This window comes from Cnephaeus nilssonii (genome assembly GCF_951640355.1).
Source record: "Cnephaeus nilssonii genome assembly, chromosome: 14".
Classification (NCBI taxonomy): domain Eukaryota; kingdom Metazoa; phylum Chordata; class Mammalia; order Chiroptera; family Vespertilionidae; genus Cnephaeus; species Cnephaeus nilssonii.
This window is the reverse complement of record NC_137085.1, coordinates 47,119,571-47,141,220: the sequence shown is the minus strand read 5'-3', so window position 1 is coordinate 47,141,220 and position 21,650 is coordinate 47,119,571. Positions and strand designations below refer to the sequence as shown.

At 38.4% G+C, this 21,650-nt stretch overlaps 1 protein-coding gene across 2 annotated transcripts in view; it reads left to right on the top strand.

Annotated features, from left to right (window-relative positions):
- LOC307111330 (histone-arginine methyltransferase CARM1-like) overlaps positions 1-21,650 on the top strand; it is a 223,134-nt gene that overhangs the window by 160,859 nt on the left and 40,625 nt on the right. For both annotated transcript variants that reach the window (XM_079791136.1, XM_079791137.1), the window contains exons 6-7: positions 12,709-12,886; positions 18,710-18,800. In XM_079791136.1, the coding sequence (XP_079647262.1) occupies positions 12,709-12,886; positions 18,710-18,800 (269 nt within the window). The remainder of the gene's footprint in view (positions 1-12,708; positions 12,887-18,709; positions 18,801-21,650) is intronic.

Here is a 21,650-nt window from a genome sequence, read left to right as displayed (position 1 = left end):
AGCCTGAGTATGTATTATAACTGAATCAAAGGAAAAGAAGGAACATGTAGAGGTCAACTCTTCCTTAATACTGAGAAATTATCTGAATGGCTTAGCAAAGAAGTGTCCCCACATGTGAGATATAAGATTGTTCATCATGATTGTGCATGTTTCTCTGTTCACAATACTTCTGTCACCAAATGGGTGGGCTTTATTCCCCTTGTACCAACCAATTTTCCAACGCTCTGGACCCCACTGGGCATCATATAACTTAATTTAATTCGGATACTACCTGGAGTTAGTGCCCAGTTCCACAGGTTTAAGGGCTCAGTCCCACAGAACTGCCCTCAGCTTCAGGTACCAGTCACACATGGTGGGTCCTCAGGGTACTCACACTTCTGTCTATCTTGCCTACTAAGTTGGGGGTTCCCACAAACCCAGTCAGTTTTCAATAATTTGCTAGAAGAGCTCACAAAACTCAGGGAAACATCTACCTATATGTATTAACTTATCATAAAGGATATTATAAAAGATACAGATTGAAGAGGTATTTAGGGGAAAGTCAGAAGGGTCCCCCATGTAGAAATGTCTGTCTCCTTGGTGTTGGTGTGTGCTACCCTCTCAGCATGTGAATCCATTCAACACAGGAAATTCCATTTAGGAATTTTTATGGAGGCTTCATCATGTAGATATGATTGATTATTAATTCAGTCTCCAGCCCCTCTTCCCTTTATGGAGAATACAGGAGGGGCTAAAAGTTCCAAGTGTCTACAGACTGTGGAATCTCAGAGGGAAGGTGGAGGTGTATTGGTAGGGGGGTGAGGGGGTGGTTGGGAAGAGATCAATTAAAGAACTTGTATGCGTATATGCCTAACCCATGGACACAGACAATAGGGTGGTGAAGGCCTGGGGGAGAGGACAGGGTCAGGCTAGAGGGGGTATTGGCCGGGGGGGGGGGGGGAGACATACATAATACTTATAATACTTTCAACAATAACGATTTAATTAAAAAAATAAAAAATAAAAGTTCCAAGCTTCTAATCATGGCTTGATCTTCCTGGTGACCAGCCCCTCTTCTGAAACTGTCCAGGAGCCAACAAGGAGTCATCTCATTAGAACGAAAGATGCTTCTCTCACTCGGGAAATTCAAAGGCTTTAGGAGCCGTCTATAAGATGCTTCTATCACTCCAGAAATTACAAGGGTTTTAGGAGCGCTGTGTCAGGAACCAGGGGCAGAGACCAAATACATATTTCTTATGTCACATTGTCCTTATGAAGTCTTAGACTAAAGCAGAAATAGAAGGAAATATAAAGGGTGAAAAGCATCCCTGGGTCTCACCTTTAACTCAGAGCTTCTTAGCAAGAGGGCGAGTCATTGATATCTGACAGAAACAGATGAAGGGTCTCCCAGAAATACGCCAGCAGATCACTACCTGGAAGAGCTTGCTGCAATTTCTGAGGGGGTCACAAGTCAGTTAAGGCGCCAACTAGCTGGGGATGAATTTATTTTTATTTTTAATTTTTCGCAAGTTTAGCTCAGGCAGCATGTGGTTTGGGATGATCTTGGAAGAAAATGCTTTGTGAGGTTAGAGTGAGCTGGGTCGCTCTGCCCCATATCGTGCCTGGATATTTCTCTGAAGCAAGGAGTAACGTGGATGTGGAAGAAGTTCTGAAACCTCCAGTCTTCCTAAACAGTCCCTGTAAGAAGAGAGGTGGGTGGGGGAGGAGGAAGAACACACATCAAAACCCAGATTCAAAGAGTCTCTGATTTTTAAGAGTAGACTAAATGTGTTTTTATTCTACTTTCTCATAAGAGCCCCCAATGCATTTATTCTCTAAGTCCCTGGTTACAATCACTTGATAATGAAGGTCTGCATGGACTCGTACTTTTTTAGATCTGTTTTTGGTTGCTATAACTGTTTCATAATGCTGCTTGCTTTCAGAAATGTGATATTTTTTTCTCGTGAGCACTTTCTTAGACTAGTTATTCTTCTTCTTAAGCGGGACCTGATGAAAACGTGCAGAATGCCTTGGCTACATTTTTACAACATAGGCATTTTAGCAGCCCTCACTACACAGGAGCGATTCTATTTACTCATCTGCTATCCCCAAAGCTCTGCAGAGCTGGCTGCAGATCAGGCCTCTAGATATTCCCAAGCCACTGGTTGCTCTCAAAGCCAAGGATGGGCTAATTAGCTGAATTTCACATTTGAGGAAAAACCATCTGAGAACATGAAACATTTGGGCTTGTAAAACCTGAGACAGTTTTTATACTCACATAACATTTGGTGGAAAATAAATCCAAATAAATGCTAATTCCTTCATAGTTAAATGGTTAAAATGTTGCTTTGTAAGAATTACTTTATAGACACATAATATTTTTCAACCCAGTTCCTCACTTTGATTTGGCCTATTACCAGTTTACTTGTATTATTTTTCTAACTTCTAAATCAGTATAATCAAGCATATGGTTTGTCAATCATTTTTATATGTTGAAAATTCTGACTTCAAATAATCCTTTGGTATATATTTAAAAATCCATTTTGCTATTTAAAAAACCTCAGTTAACTCAAGAGTTTCTTTAGTGACTATTTTGCTATAAAGAAACAATATGCTTGATAGTTATTTAATCATTTTGAATTTCAGTTTTCATATCAAAATATGGAAATAATGCCCCCCTTACAGTGTTGTAGAGTAGATATGAGATAATAAATGGGACATTGTGAGCAGAAAGGTCTAATATTAGCATTGATTTTACTAAAAGCAAAGCAACTGAAATATAATCATATATCTATACTAGAGGCCCGGTGCACAAAATCCGTGCATGGGGGGGTGTCCCTCAGCCCAGCCTGCACCCTCTCGCAGTCCAGGACCCCTCAGGGGATGTCCGACTGCCAGCTTAGGATGTTCTGTGGGAGTGCACTGACCACCAGGGGGCAGCTCCTGTTGAGCGTCTGCCCCCTGGTGGTCAGTGCATGTCATAGAGACCAGTCATTCTGCCGTTTGGTCAATTTGCATTTAGCCTTTTATTATATAGCAGTGAGTCTCAACCTTTCTAATGCCACAACCCTTTAATACAGTTCCTCATGTTGTGGTGACCCCCAACCATAAAATTATTTTCGTTGCTACTTCATAACTGTAATTTTGCTACTGTGATGAATCGTAATGTAAATATCTGTGTTTTCTGATGGTCTTAGGCGACCCACAAGTTGAGAACCACTAGCTGGGTCGCCTAAGACCATCGGAAAACACAGATATTTACATTACGATTCATAACAGTAGCAAAATTAGTTATGAAGTAGCAACGAAAATAATTTCATGGTTGGGGGTCACCACAACATGAGGAACTATATTAAAGGGTCGAGGCATTAGAAAGGTTGAGAATCACTGTTATATAGGATAAATAGATTATTGACTGTATTCCCTATGCCTGTGGTCGGCAAACTGCGGCTCGTGAGCCACATGTGGCTCTTTGGCCCCTTGAGTGTGGCTCTTCTACAAAATACCACGGCCTGGGCAAGTCTATTTTGAAGAAGTGGCATTAGAAGAAGTTTAAGTTTAAAAAATTTGGCTCTCAAAAGAAATTTCAATCATTGTACTGTTGATATTTGGTTCTGTTGACTAATGAGTTTGCCGACCACTGCCCTATGCTGTACTTAATCCCATCACTTTTTTACTCAGTTCCCCAATGCCCCTCCCATCTGGCAAACATCAGTTTGTTCTCTGTATCTATGAGTCTGTTTCTGTTTTGTTTGTTCATTTCTTTGTTCTTTAGATTACATATAAGTGAAATCATATAGTATTAAGACACCCACATTTATCTTAGTTCATCTCCATGTAACAGAAAACCCAAATTAACATTGACTTAAGCACACAAGAGCATTTTTTATCTCATGTAAAAGAAGTCTGATGGACGGAACCTAAAGAACGTGGAAGTTCCACAAAATGTGTAGGGCCCCTTGCATCTTCCTGCTACACTATCCAGGTATATGGCTTATCTCCTGAAAGTCACCCCAGTCTCCAAGATGTTTGCTGTAGCTTCATCCCACAAATTCAATAGGATGGAGAAATGAAGAACTCAAAAATGTCTTTCCCTAGTTCTTTCTCGCTATTTTAAGGAACCTTCCTGTGAAGTCATCCCAGCAATTCATGCATATATTTCATAGGCCAGAACTTAGTCAGTTAGCCACACTTAGGTGCAAGAGAGGCTGGGAAATATAGTATTTAGTTTGTGCATTGTTGCCCTCAGTTGTATAGGCATTTTATTAGTAAGATAAAAGGCAAGCATGGATTTGACAAGCAACTAGCAGTTCCCACACAAAGTGTAAATTATTTGTGGCATCCTGGGGAAAGAGTAGAAAGGAAAATCTGTGGTCAAGGAGAATTGACCTGGTGCCCTGACCAACTGTCTACATCCACACTCCCGCTCTTACTGGGCTAATAGCTTGGCTCTCCTTGATATTTGCCAAGCCATGTATAATCATATTACATGCATTATCTCATTAAGTCTCAAAGCGACTCTGGAAGTAGGTGCTAATATTATTCCTATTCTATATGTACTCAATTGAGGCTTGAGATTAATTAATTTAATGAAAATTACTAGGAAGTAGAGACTTGAACTCAGGTCATTATCTCAGAAGCATATACATACTACTCTAAACTAACATGCTATCCATCATACCTAGAAGAGAAGAAACAACGAAGAGGCGAGAAGTTATGAAGTAAAATGGTATATTAAAGTGCTAAAAGATAATCTTTAATGGTAAAGTGGTGACTCTCACACAAATATTAAAGAACATGTATCAAATAGTTTTATTAATGGGTGAGCCAGTTAGATATTAAACCTCCTCTTATAGGTAATGAGGAATGCTGAGAAGAAACTACAAATAGATGCAAGACTGGTCTATCCACAGAGCAGTAACCAATGGCATTCCACCAGATAGAATTCTTTTCTGTTTCTCAGAGCAAGAATTACTTGCATCATCTTCAGTTTTTTTACAGAGTTCTAAAATAGCTCTAAGACACGAAAGGCAAAGATAACCTGGAAGGGTATGCTAGACAGGCCCTCAGTAACCTTGTCATCCATTTAAAAAACTCATCATTTAAAATGTTTCTCCCCATTGCCAGGTATGCCAGCATTTAGAGAGACATAAAAAATATCCCCCAGCCTGGCTGGCATGGCTCAGTAGGTGAGCGTCGACCTATGAACCAGGAGGTCACGGTTCCATTTCAGGTCAGGACACATGCCCGGGTTGCAGGCTCGATCCCCCGTTTGGGGCATGCAGGAAGCAGCCAATCAATGTATCTCTCTCATCTCTGATGTTTCTCTCTCTCTCTCTCCCTCTCCCTTCCTCTCTGAAATCAGTAAAAATACACACATATATATTTTTTAAAAGAATGTTCTCTCAAGTTCCTTTTAAGCAGTTACCCTTTATTGACCTGCTACCGTAGGACCAGCATAAAGACTGGAAAGGGGAAGAATGATCTTTTCTCTTGGAACTGCTCCTCTGTGTTGGTAATAACTTTCCAAACTAAGATGGAAACTAGATTCCAAGGGCTGCTATGTCACCTTTGGTGAGGTAATTAACAAATACATATTGGATGCCTTCAATGTGCCAGATACTCTGCTAGCTGAGCAAAGTAGACACGGCCCCTGCTGTCAGATCCAGTTCAGGAGAGAAAACTTCCCTTCCAAATGAGGGCAAATAAGCTGGCGAATAGGATGTGCAAAAGTGCAACCCTGTCCGTTCCCCCCCGCCCCCCCCCCCCCCCCCCACACACACACACAACTGTGAATTGCTTCTATAGACATTCCGGATTTCAGTGCTTACTTTATAACTTGATCAAAGCTTCCTTTCCTAGTCTAAACAGCTTGTCTGCCTCCTTGAGGCTCCTTTTCCCCAGTTTTTGAGCATTCTGGAACATCTTTAAAGGGAAACAACTCTCTGTATTAAAGTTGCCAGTGTGGGGTTGTTTTTTTTGTGTGTGCGGTTTTTTGTTTGTTTTGTTTTGTTCTGTTGGCGGCCAAGCTATAGGATTGGCAGCATTTCCCTCATAAAAGCGTCCTGTGACTTCCTTCTGCCACCTTTGGAAATTCTGCAAGTGATAAAGGGGCATATAATGACTCAGTACAGAGAAGCTGCCGGACTCCTCCCATTCTGCCCTTAAGTCGTCCCAAAGAGAAGCAAGAAGTCCCTTTCTTTGACTCTTTCCCTTCCTTCTGCATCTGTCTCCCTCATCTGTCCTTCTGTCTTCCTCACTCTGTGTTCTCCTCATTGCCCTGCCAACTAGTTCTTGTTTGCAAAGGTTTTCTGCGCTCATGTCTCCGGCTGGTTCCTCCAGGGGCCCATTTATTCTTTTTTAGCAGCCAATTTCACAAGGCCCTGTTTGCTGCACACTATAATTAAGCAGCAGTGGCCCCAGAGAGGTCATGGGCAGTGCTCAGTGCTGTAATCACCTTGATTACAGGAGGGAGGCAGCTGTGCACTGAGCGGGAGAAAGGAAAAAGGGAGAGAGAGAGAGGGAGACAGTAACCACAGGTCCTTCCTCTTCAGACCCTTCTCAGAAAGGAGCCAAGCCATAATGCCACAATCATCAATAATAGTTAGGAACTAAGCTTGTTGAAACACATTGACAAATACAATCACTTTCATCCAAGTCCGCCCCTGTTCAGCGGCATGTCCTTAGGTTGGACACTGACCCCGCCCCACCCCCCCACCCCCCCACTCCCCGTCTCAATTTCCTGATTATAAAATGATGGGCTCAGAACAAGTAGTTAGCAAAAACCTTTAGCTCAAATATTCTGTTTAAGTAAATTAAAACCACTGAACTTTTTAACAGTAAGCTTACTATTGCTTTTTTTAAAATGTCTGAGCAGATGTTCAGCATTGCCATTAAGGAATGGGGCTGAAGGGAAATAAAAGAAACATTGGTTAGGTGTCCTGTTGTTTGGGGGGCTGGCTGCTCACTGACTTTTTTCTTTTCCATTAAAGTGATAACTGTACATGAGGAAGGGGAATCAAGCAATTTAGGCAGGTCTAAAATAAAACAAAGTCATCTCCCACCCACCCGTTCATGCCAATCACGTTTCCCAGTGAACCACTCTGAGCTTTTGATTTTTTTAGTTATTTAGCTGATTGCCATCATCACTTTATATCCTAATACCCATTTTTCTGTTTCCTGAGTTATCTACTTTGAATATACTGTTGACTCCCAGTATAGTCGAAGAGGAACTATCGTCTTCAGATGCACCTTCCAATTTTGTTCGATTATATTATTTCTAGATTGTCAAGGTTTAGAATAATCAGTTTTTTATGCTTTGTCTGTAGCTTGCTTCTGAAAATTTAACCCCCAGAAAAGTATATAAAGTATAATGATCATATAAATATCTTTCCCTGTGGAACCAAGTGATTTCATTGGACCCATAGAAAAGGAAATGTTACCCTGGCCAGTGCGGCTCAGTTGGTTGGACATCATCCCATGCAACAAAGGGTCAACAGTTCGATTCCCAGTCAGGGCACATCCCCAGGTTTCTGGCTCGATCCCCACTAGGGGTGTGTGTGTAGGAGGCAGCCAATTGATGTGCTTCTCTCTCTCCCTCTCCCATCTTCTCTCACTAAGATCAATAAAAACATATTTAAAAAAGAAAAGGAAATATCGTATGTCACTGAATTCTTGCTACTTCAAAAAGAATGTTCTACATATAAAAAATGGGTAAACTTTTCATTTCTTTTCAGATTTATTCACTTCTAATTCATGCTCAGATTACCATTCTTTCTTCTACCTATGTTATCCTTTTTCTTATATCTTTTCCTCTTGACTGATTCCTTGTGTCTTTTGTTGTTGTTGCTATTAATTTTATATTTGTTACACACAGAAAACCTTTGAGACTTTCTATATCTGAAAATATTTTCTATTCCCTCATACTGTGGATTAATCATTTTGGATTAATTTTATAACAACCTATAAAATTGGAATGGTTAGCATTCAGTTTCCTGAATTATAAAATGATGGAATGATTAGAATGAATGAATCCATTTCTAATCATTAGTCTTTTATTTTAACTTCTTTATTACCAATTTTTAAAATTTATCTCTTAATTATGTGGATTTATTTATTTTTATTTCTGGCAAAGCATTTTTGAAGAGGGCTTTTGGGTGCTATAGACTCTGAGTTTTTTCATGTTGAAAATGTAAATCACACCTTCTGGATTTAATCTTCTTTTGGTCACAATTATTTCTTTTTCTAAATTCTGTAATCATTGTTCCACTGTTTTCCAAATGAATGTGACTATGGAGGAGTCTAATGCTAGCCTGACTTTCTTACACTTTTAAAGTGATTCATTTTTCTGCCTGGGTGCCCAAGGAATTTTTTTTTTGTCTAAATCCAAAATCTTGGGCAGAATATATTTCCATGTTCCTATTACTATATGAAGTTTTCCTATGACCACAATGTATTTTTCCTTTTAACAAATTCAGTTTTTTCAGGGGACTTTCTTTTAGTATACCTCTGAGTGATTTTTCCATTCCATTTTTCTATGTCTAATTACCTTTATGCTGTTTTGTTTAATCTGTCTTCCCTGCCTATTAGCTTCTTTCTGATTGCAGAAATCAGTTTGCCTTTTAAAATCTGCATTCATTATGATGATCTCAAGCTTTTCTATTAATAGCATAATTTTAAATCGCCTATTATAAAATATTTCATGCATATAGAAATAGAGGTGAGTATAAATATAAGGTGTAAAGAATACTAAACAAATAAACATATATCCACAACCCAGTTTAAGAACAATCAATGCAGTTTACTATTGAAAACATTTGAACTTTTTTATAAAATGAATTATGTTATATTTTCTCCAGCAGCCTGCTTCCCCCCTCACCCCCTAGCTTAAAATTCTGCTTATTAAATTAATTTATGTTAACACATATACCTCCAGTCCTTTATTTCTCACTGTTGAAAAGTATTCAGGGTTACCACCATTTATTCATTCATTTCACTGTCACTAATTACTTCATTTTATTTTAAAATTTTATTTTATAACTACCAATATTATTATAAAAATTTTAGGGCAGGTTATATTCTATACATGTTCAAAATTTTGTCAGGAATGTATATTTCTAGGGGGTGATATTTTTAAGCCATAGAATTAAGAATATTGTTAGCTCAATTATGCCAAATGCTTTGCTAAAATTATTATATATAATTTGAGTGTAATATATTATTTTCTTAGATAGTTTGTATTATCCTATAATTATGTTGCTTTGCTTCTTGATTTGTTTCCTTGGGTCTGAAATCTCTCTTTTAATCTCATTATATTGCTTTATTATCTTGTCTTTAAATTCTTCTTCCATTTAATCTATATTCTCTTTAACTTATATATTCCTTTGTTCTTTCTCACTTGATTTGGTCCTTGAATAACACTGTGGAATAGGTAATATTATTATTCTCATTTTATAGGAAAAAAATGGACTTCTAAGAAATTATGTGTCTAGGCCACAGTCTTAGAGCTAGTGAGTCGAGGATTCACAACCAGCACCTAAGTATTCCACCTCCAAACTCTTGCTGTTTCCACTCTTTTAAGAGAAAAATATAATTGAGGGCTACATTGTATAGTATGGCCTCTAAGACTAATTAAGCTTCCAAACTGAACAGGAATAGATAAACAATACTTAAATAATACGAGTAATTCAATGAAAATCCTTCCCAATAAGACAAGAACAGCAGGATACCAGGTGACATTACCCCTGATCCATCTTGGAAGTTATTGTGATAGTAAAAGGAGGAATTCTACTGCTGCTACCACCTAAAGTGTGTGTGTGTGTGTGTGTGTGTGTGTGTGTGTGTGTGTGTGTTTTAGGCAGCTGATAACAAGTGACAGGACTATTGAAAAAGGCTTTTGAAATCCAATGTAATACCAAGGAAACAGGGTGGAAACAAGAATATGACATGGGTTTTCTTGTACCTTGATGGTATCTTGGGAGAAGAGCCTTTATTTGGAATCTCCCTTATCCTCAACTCCCTCTGTCCTGAAGAACCAGGTCACACAGTGAAAACCAGTGTAACATTGAATACGATGGAGGACAGAGCCTTCTGCTGCATAAGGGCCTCTTCCAGCACTTGGAGGGAGAGACTGAAGTGCCTTTTTTCCTGGAAAGGACAGTGGTACTGAGTTTCAGTTTTGGAAGAAAGGTATAGGAAGTGACATAAATGATCTCTACTGAGAATGATGTAAACCAAGGGTGAAGGTCAGCAAGACTGACTAAAAAATTATTATATCTTTTATCTCTGAAATTGGATGCTCTTGTGTCTTAAAGCTGGTTGAGTTTAGGTCCTACTTTCAAATGTCTTTGTCAAGAAATTATATTCAGACAGAGGATTATCAACTATTTTCATTGTTTCCTAAAGGTTGTTCTATGGGAGATAAATAAATTTTCAATGAAAAAAGACTGCAAAGTATTCAAATAGGTTTAGATGTATTTTATTTAACCATGCCAACAATATGGTCTAAAACATATTACAGAAAAAATATTATTTTATATAAATTAATCAATATGTAATTGTAAAATATTACATATTTTTATAAACAGAGATGCACTAAAATTCTGCTAGGGAATATACCCTGCTCACATCTGGGTGGTAGGAATAAAAGTGAATTGCATTTTCATGTTTTTGCTCATCTTCATTTCTTTTTTTTTTTAGTGAATAATATTTTAAAGAAATTTAATATGACAACAATAATAACTTTAATACTTAGCCCTTAATATGTTTTATGTCACATAGGCTTAAGAAGTAGGCACTGCTATTATTATTGTCATTATATAAATGCTACTTTTAAATTTCAGATTTAAAGCTATGAGGAACTGGACAAGTTGGTTCAGGCAGAAAGGAGAAAGTGAGAATGAGACATATCTGGAAGGCAGAAATAAGAAAACATAGAAACTAATTGTCTGTGGGAAGCAACTATGTATGCCTCCAGGATACTAAGGCTTATAGTATTAGTGACAAAAACAGAATCAAGGAAATCCAAGATCATATAAAGATTTTAACGAAATTTAAAGGAATGGTTACTTTTCAAGAAGAAGCTGGGGTTGGCTTGTTGATAATTGAGGAGGTGGCAAAGCACATTGGTAGAAATGTTTGGGTGCTGGCCGGAACTCCGGAGAGAGGGGAACCTAAAGATGTAGTTTGGGCAGCCATCCTCAATGGATTCTTATTGAGAGTCGTTCGTGTGAATGGGCTCTCCCTCCTGGTCTCTATACAATCCCAAGAACTTGACTAACGTATGGAATGATGATAGAATGGAATTCCAAGAATCCTTGTGCGTGGATGAATGTTGACAAAGGATGACATTTTCAATTTGTTTTCTTTATTGTTTTTCCTTAGAGATTCCTTGATTTCTTTTTTTTAAATAAAAGTAGAAACAACATTTAATAAGGTTACACCCTAGAAGATAGGATTTGAGGTGAAAGATACCCTAGCCACATGAAGAAGTGATCAGAAATTGAGAATTGAGTCATGGTAAATTCATGGTATACTGCATGGAGGATGAGGAAAGGGATCGAGGTAGGAAAATACAAAATGAAGGTTTCTGACTATGTATAAATACAATGAGCAAAGATGTAAGAGTCTTGGGGTCTCAAAGAACCCCAACTTAAAAAGGAATGTGCTGTATATTATGCTGGTACGTGTAAAATGTTTTAGGAAATATTTTTTCAGGCAGTAAAAAGACATAAATATAATCATGCAATCACCTTGTCATATTGGGCATTAGGAAGACCTAAATTAGAAATATAATAAATTCCTTTCTCTTCAAGGCCCCTCTTTTAAGTGAGTTCAAAGTTATTAAATAAAATATAGAGGACATCAAAGAAAAATGAGTACATAACTATAAAATGTACTTCTAAAGACAGGTTAATGAACATGGTATTATTTTTGGAATCAATAGCTCAAGAGATAACTTAATAAGGATCAAGATAATTAATTTGGGCAAGGTTATGGAACAGAATTTTTTGGCATCTTTATTGCAGGCAGAAAAATGGAAAATAAGCTGAAACCATTAGTTAAGAGTAATCTCTCAAAAAGTACCTGTGCCTATACAGGGTGGGGCCAAAATAGGTTTATAGTTGTGTCTACAGAGTTTATTCTTGTATTATTATTTATTTGTATCACAATGGTAAACCTACTTTTGCCATTCCCTGTATATTCACACACAGATCACACATACTTACATATATAAATATACAGTGTTTGTATAAAGAGTGTGGAAGGGTATGTGTTATTATTTGTATGTGGTACAATTATAGGTGTTTCTATTTGTCCTATATCTGAATTTTCTCATCTGTATAAACATTAAATATTTGTGCAAAAGGAAAAAGACCTGCCCCAGCCAGGTGGCTCAGTTGTTCGCAGCATCATCCCATACAACAAAAAGGTCAGGACGCCTGCGTAGGTTGTGGGTTCCATCCCAGGTCAGGGTGGTGTGACAGGCATCCAATCAATGTTTCTCTCTCATATTGATGTTTCTCTCTCTCTCCCTTCCACTGACTCTAAAAATCAATTAATATATCCTCAGGTGAGATTTTTTTTAAAAATCTGTTTGAAGTGTTTATAGAAAAATAAAAGTCACTTCCCTCTCATCCCTATCACACTGTCAACCCCTAACCTATGAAACTTGTTTTTTATAAGATTCTATATAACAATAATACTGCTACTCTGTTTTATCTTTTTCAGATACTAGTGAAAAATAACCATCTTTCAGACAAGATCATTGTTCTGCCAGGGATAATTGAAGAAATCTCACTTCCCGAGGCTGTAGATGTGATCATTTCTGAACCAATGGGATACATGCTGTTCAATGAAAGGATGCTGGAGAGCTATCTTCATTCCAAAAAATGGCTGAAAGCAAATGGTGAGTTGGCCAAACCTGGTTTAGAAAATAGACTAACTTGTCTGTAAAATTTGCCAAGAATCATGTCAAAAATTTCCCCCGTATTAAATTCTGACAGAAAGGAGAGGAGAACATTTCCATTGCATCAATTCTTTTATTTTCTCACCTTATTCCATAACACATGAGATAGTCTCCAACCATGATGGCCGTGTGCTGCACAGGATTCAATATAGTATAGGTGACCAGTTCAGAGTTATGTATTTTTGTCCTGGTTCTATCACATTCTTTCTTAAGGAACTTGGCCTAATACTTGACTGTTTGACTTGGATTTCTTCACCTGTACGGTTAAAAATAATCTCTAAAGGCCTATGAAGTGTTTGCCTTCTATAATGTATAAACTCTCTGGGGTCTGCTAGTTCTTTCTGACATACTCTTTTTTTTTTTACTGCTTATCTTTCCCCCTATGATCATTACTTATAATCAAGATAAAAATATATAAAGTCCAATAATTTTTGTGCTTACCAAGTGTCTGCATGCACTAATCAATTTGCATGATTTTTATAAAAACCTTACAAAGTGTGAATGATGGAGGTTTTTAACTTATTTGAAGGGTTAATGTTGAGGTTCTTGTGATTTTATATTTCTTCCCCAGGGGTATTTGGCGACATTTGGAGACAATTTGGGTTTCATAACTGGGGGCGGGGCTACTACTGGCATCTAATGGGAGAAGCCAGGGATTCTGCTAAACATCCTTCAAAGTACAGTACAGCCTCTATGCATCAAAGAGGCACCCCCCTAAAATGCCAATAGTGCCAAGATTGAGACCTGGCTTAGGGAGATAGACTTGAAAAGTCCTGGCACCATGAGGAAAACAACCTAGCAAGGGCACACCTTTAATAAGTGACAGAAAGACCCTTACACGTGCTGTCTACAAGAGATTCACTTCAGATTGAAAGACACACACAAACTGAAAGTAAAGGAATGGAAAGAGATATTTCATGAAAATGAAAACAAACAAGCAAAAAAAAAAAAAAAGCTGGGTAGCAATACTTATGCCAGACAAAATAGACTTTAAAACAAAGGCTATAATAAGAGACAAAGAAGTGCCTAGCAATTCCATTTCTGGGTATTTAACCAAAGAAACCCAAAATTCTAAATCTAAAAGACACATACATCCATATGTTCATTGCAGCATTACTTACAGTAGCCAAGATATGGAAGCAATCTAAGTGTCCATCAGTGGAAGAATGGATAAAGATGAAGAAGTTGTACATACATACAATGGAATATGACTCAAGCATAAAAAAGGATGAAATCTTGCCATTTGCAACATGGAATGACCTAGAGGGTATTGTGCTGAGTAAATAAGTCAGACAGAGGAGAGCAAATACCATGTAATATCACTTATATATGAATCTATAAAACAAAATAAATGAACAAGCAAAATAGAAACAGACTCATAGATGCAAAGAACATTTTTTTTTCATGGAGATAGACTTATGAATACCCGTTTAATATGCAAAGAACATTTTGATGGTTGCCAGATAGGTGAGGGGTTGGGGAAAAAGGTGAAGGGACTAAGAAGTACAAATTGGTAGTTACAGAACAGTCATGGGGATATAAAGTACAGCATAGGGAATATAGTCAATAATATCATAATAACTATATGGTGTCAGATGGGTAGTATATTTGTCAGGGCAATCCACTTAATAAGTTATAAAATGTCTAATTTCTGGGTTATATACATGAAACCCCTAATATAATATTGTATATCAACTATAATTGAAAATATATATATTTAAAATTAAAAAAAAAAGTGACAGAGCAGGGACTTGACTCCAGGTCTGTCTGACCTGCATCCCACACTCACAACTCCTGTACACACACTGACTTTCTACTCTTTACCAGAGATAGTGGAAGGAATTCTAACAGCCCATGTTTTTTCAATAAGACATAAAAGGCAACTAAATTATAGATTCTTACCTTAATTTTATTTACTCTAAATTCCTCCCTATTTTGATATCCAACAAAATTTGAAGACAAAATAGGGAATAAAAGTACAACTCATTCTTAACCAAGTGACACAGTATATGTGTACAAATAAAGCTTGAGACTCATCCATACGTGTTTTCAAAATTTAGAGATTCAGATATATGCACTTAAAAAACCCTCATGTGAAAAAAAATAACTAAATAAACTTAGGAAAGGATACCCAATCTCAACAACTTCATTAGTGTTCCTGTTGTAAAACAGCCCAGGTTGAACTTGGAAGCCTTGTGTCCACGCCATAAAATTGAACTGTGGGAGAGGAAGGAAAGGAACAAAGCTGCTTGGATTTCCTCCTCATTTCCCCCCCCCTCCCCCCAGGGAAGAATTTTTAGACTTTTTTTCTGGAGAGTTTTTCAAATGGTGAGGTGCTTTTGTGTGATGAGATTTTACACATAGTTAATTAACATGCAACTGATTGAGCCTCTCTAAGCTGAATATTTCCCCAGATATTTGAAGTGGATATGAAATTTTATATTGGGCTATGTATTTTTAACTAGACAAGTAGAAATAAATGCTGATTTTATCAGCTTTTTACCCTGGGTGTTCCTGAGGGAAGAATGATTGATTTTTTCCCCCTAATTATTTTGATTTTCCATCAAAATAAGACATAGTTTACAACATCAAATAATAATAAAAGGCTTATAATGAAAAATAGGAACCCTCTGTCACATCTCCTCCTATGCCGAGAGTGCTACCCGAAGGCTGTCCCTTTCAACTCTACTCTCGCTGTTTCTTCTGTTATTTACCATGTTTCTATGTACAGTTATCCTATTGCTATTCTTGTCACTCTGTGGCTGAGAAGTTAGCTTTCCTACATATCAGCTCTCTCCCTTCTTGATACACCCTCCCTTCCCCCACCCTCTCAATATATTTATACAGGTCCTCAATACCTTATCCTAACCCTTGGGGCTAGATATGCTTCAGAATTCAGAATCTGGAAGACTTTGGAAAGGTAATACACTCATATACCATGTATTACTTAATGCCTCCAGTCAGATATGAGGCAACACTCCATAATGAAACACATTATATGTATCTCTGCAACAAAACATATGAATATGGATGCCAAGTGAGATAAATATAGACTATAAATCAACTCACATCAGTTCAGGTCAGGTTTTGTCATCAAATGATGTTGCAAACTTACAAAAATCTGTTGCTTTGCAAACCAGAGCTTCTTAAAATTCAGAATTTAATATAAAGAAATATGGACGTTGTTGCTCAGTGGTTGAGCATCTACTTAGGAACCAGGAGGTCATGGTTTGATTCCCCATCAGGGCACATGCCAGGGTTGTGGGCTCAATATCCAGTAGGGGGCATGCAGGAGGCAGCCAATCAATGATGCTCTCTCATCATTAATGTTTCTGTCTCTCTCTCTCCTTCCTATCTAAAATCAATTAAAAAAATATTTTTTTTTAAAAAAAGGAAATATGGACTAGGTAATTATTTAGTTAATCGAGTAATCAATGTGGCAATGTAAATAGTGTTCAGTGCCAAATCCGGTGGTGTAGTGGGTGCATATGATCATATATTTTCTCATGCAATCTTTTGCTTTTCCTGGAGTTAATTGCCTTTTATTTTCATTGGCTTAGTTTTCTATATACTCACTAGAGGCCCAGTGCATGATTGAATCACGCTTTCGCTTTCGATCGCGGGGGAGCTGGGTGCCTGTCTGCTGGTGCCGGAGCAGACAGGCACCCAGCTCCCCCGCTTTTGATGGTCTGCGGAGGGACGTGAGCTCGCTGCCCCAGAGGCCCCTTCTGTTCCGCAGCACAGCCATGGCGCAGACGCTGAGCTCGAGCCGCCACTGGCGACGCGAGCTCAGCGTCCTGCTGGCCCAATCGGCTACCCCGGCCACCCTGAGTCCCGCCCCCTGCGCCTCCTGCTGGCCCAATCGTGGGCGTAGCGGAGTGATGGTAATTTACATATTACCATTTTATTAGGTAGGATTACTAATTTTTTCCATTTTCCAACAGGTCTGACAGATCCTGTCAGTATTTATTCTGTGAGGCCTTCCTTCTGTGGCTCTCTGTCTTCCACCAGTTCCATTGCATGGCTACCACACTTTGACTTTCTCTCCCCATTCTTGTGTCTTATACCATCATTTCCACAAAGAATATTTTCTAACAGGTTCTGGAGAAAGGAAGCTTTAGAAGTTATTTTCTTTATTGAGTCCGTGGATTATCATATTGCTGGGTAGAGAATTTTAACTTAAAAACAAATTTTTTCAGTATTTTCAAGGCATCTTTTTCTGGTTTCTGGTTTCTAATATTGCTATTGAGAAGTCCAATGCCATTCTGACTCCTGATGCTAGGGTGACATACTTTTTCCCTGTGGACACTTTTAGTATCTTGTCTTTATTCTTAGTCTTCTTAGTGTGAACTTTTAAAGTTCTTGTGCCGAACATGTAGTGAGTATATTGAATCATAAGACATTTTCTTTAATTCTTGAAATTTTAAAATATTGTACCATTGATGATTTCCTCTCCTCCATTTTTATCCGATATCTTTGTAATTCCTATTAGGCCTGGGCTCAGAATATCCTCCTCTGAAGCTTCCCAAGTTTACGTATTACTTTTCTAAGGTTGTTTAATAGCCCTCTATCTTGAAATTGAAAAAACCCCAAGCAATCATTGTTTGACACCGACGCATGAGATTTAGAAGGTGACGTATGAATGATGTTACAATCATGCTTTTTCTCTACCTCTGAAAATACCCTAAATAAAACAATCTGTTCTATTTTAATAGACTTTGAGTTAAAGTATGGGGCCATTGACTATCGAAGGATATTCTATCCCTGGATTTTTGTCCTTCTACTTCTTAGCTCTGAGATTGTGGCTGAGACACTTAAATTTCCCTGTTCTTATTTTTCCTCATTTATGAAATAGGCGTAATAATAAAACCTATTTTATATTGTTATAAGGATTAAATGAATTAATACATAGAAAACACAGAAAAAAAAGTTCATGGCAAAGTTAACAAAATTAAGACATTTTAGGTATTATTAGTTTTGTGGCAGCATCTCCAGTCTCTTAGGCAGTCCTCATTTTTGAAATAGGGTTAATAGTTCATCTGTCTTTCATGCACGGTTTAATAAATGACTATTAAAAAGGGTCTCCCTAAAATTACAAGAATAATAATGCTGATCACCAAGTCTACCTGCTCAGAAAGGTCTTATTTCAGACATGCTAGTCGAGGTGTTTGTTTGGCAGCCAAAGAATCTGCCTTTTCCCTGGTGACTGTAGATGTCGGAACAAAACACAAGTGTGGGTGTACCAGCATGGAGGATGGTGAGCCTGCATATACGCATAGATCCCAGTAGCACTTAAAAAGATAGTCAATATGATTAAACACCGACAAGTCTGAGAAGGGAAATAAAAATGTGATAGAATGATGAAATGTTTATTATTTTCAAAGCCAAGTTTCTTTTATAATAAATAAGAGAGGGGAAAAATAAATAAAGGAAGTGCCCAAAAATCAAAGCAGAAGACATACAGAAAAGAACAAAGCCAATAGCTAGGAAGGCACATGTGCCAGGTTGAATGTCTTACCTACGACAGTATAAGCTTTTATCAGCACATAGCTTAGGGACTTGATTTGGTATTCTTTTTTATATCCCCTCTGATCTTCTGCCTAATTTTCTTATCTTTGCTTTGAGGTGAAATTGTATTTTAGCCTGTTGTGTAATAACTGAAATAGATGAAAGAATGGAGTTGGTCAAGAGGCAGGTAAGTGGACCGTTCAATCAGAAGGCAGTAGGAGTCAACTTTTGGGTCTTTTGTTTTTTGCTCGTTAGGAAAGATGTTCCCGACATTCAGTGACATCCACTTGGCCCCCTTTTCTGACGACCAGCTCTACATGGAACACTACTCCAGAGCCAACTTTTGGTAATGTTCTCTCTTTCTTTCCTTTTCCTTCAGAGTAAAATAGAGTTTCTGAAATGATTGACATTTGGGGTCATAGATTGGGACTGAGGGCTGTCCTCTGCACTGTAGAATGCTTGGCGGCGTTTGTGGTCTGTATCTACTAGAAGCCGATAGCACCTTCCTCCAGGGTGACAACCAAAATGTCTCCAGACATTGCCACGTGTCACCTTGGGGGCGAAATCACTCCCCAATGAGAACTAGAATAGACAAATCAGAGAACTGCTTAGTAATATCAAACACCCCAAAGGCTACCCTGAGGCTAATATGACATCTTCCCCCTGACTGCTGTAGCTCCCTTTCCACTTTTCAGCATCCATTTTGTTGTCTTGGGACTTTGGCTTCTATTAGAACATGCCTTTGTCAGAGAACATATCAATCAATATTCCTCACAGTAAATGGGTTGATTAAAAAATTTGTGGAGTTTTCCAAATTGGCTGTTGGCTTTTGGCAGTTCACTTCACCCTCTGAGACTTGGTTTCTTCATTTGAAAAATGAAAACTAACACAAAACCCTTCCAGTTCTAAACTACCATTCCTTCTAGCATTCTTTTCTGAGAACTGGTTTTTATAAGGAGAAAGAGGGGAGGACAATGATGATATTGGACCCGTGGAGGGAGAAACAGAACAAATAGCATCCTAGTGGGAATGTTAGGTGTGTAGAAAGGAGCACAGGCATGTGCCGGCAGATGGATGAGGATGGATGCTAAAATTTAAGCTTTGAGTTCTAGCTGAGGTAAGCAGAGCCCTCCAATAGAGATATCCAAAGTTCATTTCCCAGGTTTGCTCTTTATAATTCTATCCTTTGGTGAAATGACAGCAAATAGGAGGTGCTTTGGTTTCCTGGGTTACAAATTCTGTGAGAAGTAGGGTCAGAGGGCTACAATTTTTCTTTTCCCCAAATGTTTTCTTGCGAAATAGGCTTTCCTACCACAGATTCATAGCATTACGTGGCTTCTGCTTAATCTGTAATTCTGAAACTTCAAGCCAGAGACTTTCCAGTGGGGATAAATAGCCTATTGGTATGTGGAGGGCAATGAAATGGGGGAGACCTTAATTATGATTATTGTTCTGGAAGGCCTACCCTAACTGTTTGTATTTTAAATGTGTCCTGATTCAGTGGAGAAGTTGGAGAGATCAGAATTCAAATAAAAGAGTAGATGGAGAGGTTGGTTGTCCAGGCATTCCTTGTGTGACCTCCCAACCATACCATCTGCGGGCAGCTTACTACCTTGAGACTATAAATAACAGTGGACTGGCTAGGCTCCCATAAGTATACAAACATGCTGCTACTTATTCCATCTAAAAAGAAGAAAAAAAAACCCTTTTTTTATATCTCACTTCCCCAGTCAGCCACCGTTCACCCATTTAAGTCCCCTTGCAGCAAAATTTCTTAAAAGAGTCATCTAGCCCTAACTGGTTTGGCTCAGAGGATAGAGCGTCGGCCTGCAGACTCAAAGGTCCCAGGTTCGATTCCGGTCAAGGGCATGTACCTTGGTTGCGGGCACATCCCCAGTAGGGCGTGTGCAGGAGGCAGCTGATCGATGTTTCTCTCTCATTGATGTTTCTCTCTCTCCCTCTCCCTTCCTCTCTGTAAAAAGTCGATAAAAAATAAATAAAAAGAGTCATCTATGCTCAGCCATCTCCAACTGCTCCCTTCAGTTTTTCTCAAGACACTCTACCAAACCCACTCTTATCAAGGTCCCCAGTGCCTGACCTCCACATGCCAATGCCAGTGATCAGTTCTCCCTTCTTGACTTATTTAACTTGCCAGCATTTGGGTAGCTTTTGAGCAGAATTATTTATTTGTCCCACATTCTTTGGATTTTTCTCCTGCCTCACTGGTCACTTTCTCAACCTGTCCTCCTCTGGTGGTTACTTGTCTCCTTAACCTCTTGATTTGGAGTGCCCCAGGATGATGTCTTTGGACCTCTTCTCTGTCCACAGTTGTTACTCCCTTGGTGAGTTCAACCATTCCCAAAGTTCACATACCATCTGTATACTGATGATTCCCAAGTGTATCTTTCTAGCTCAGACATGTCCTGGGAACTCCAAATTTTTCATAGCCAACTGCCTTCTGTAAATCTCCCCTTGGAGAGACTTACCATGTCTAAAACTCAACTTCTGATCTTCTCCACTCCCACATAAACCTGCTCTACTCATAGTCTTTCTATCCCAATTGCTAAGAAGTTTATCCTCCCAATCATTGAGCCCCCAAACCTTAAAGGCCTCTCTTCTTGTACCCCACAGGGAAACCATCAAGAAATTATGTTGGCACTGTTTTCAAAATATATCCAGAATCTGACTGATTCTCAATATGTTCACTGTTCTCCCCAACACTATCATCTGATCTCGATTACTGCAATAAATTCTTAACCCACCTTTCCCAACATTTCCAAAACCTTCCAGTGGGTTCTACCCAGTCTGGCTCTTCATTTCCTACTACCATATTCAGTCAGCTCCATTCACACCGGTTTCGTGCTCATCCTTAAACATATCAGACATGCCCTCACCGAAGGGCCTTTGCATTTGCTGACCTTTCCATCTGGAATACTTTTCCCTCAATATTAATGGCTACTTCCTTCACCTCCATACAGTCTTCATTAAATGCCACCTTCACAATAACACCTACCCTGACCACCCTATTTAAAATAGTAACCATACCACTCCCAACCCCATGTTTTCTGCTCTGTGTTTTTTCTCTAACACGTATCACCTCCTAAACAATATACAGTTTCTTTATTTATCATTGTTTATTTTTGTATCCCTCCTGATAGACTGTCAGCAATTATAAGAGCCAGAATCTATCAATTTG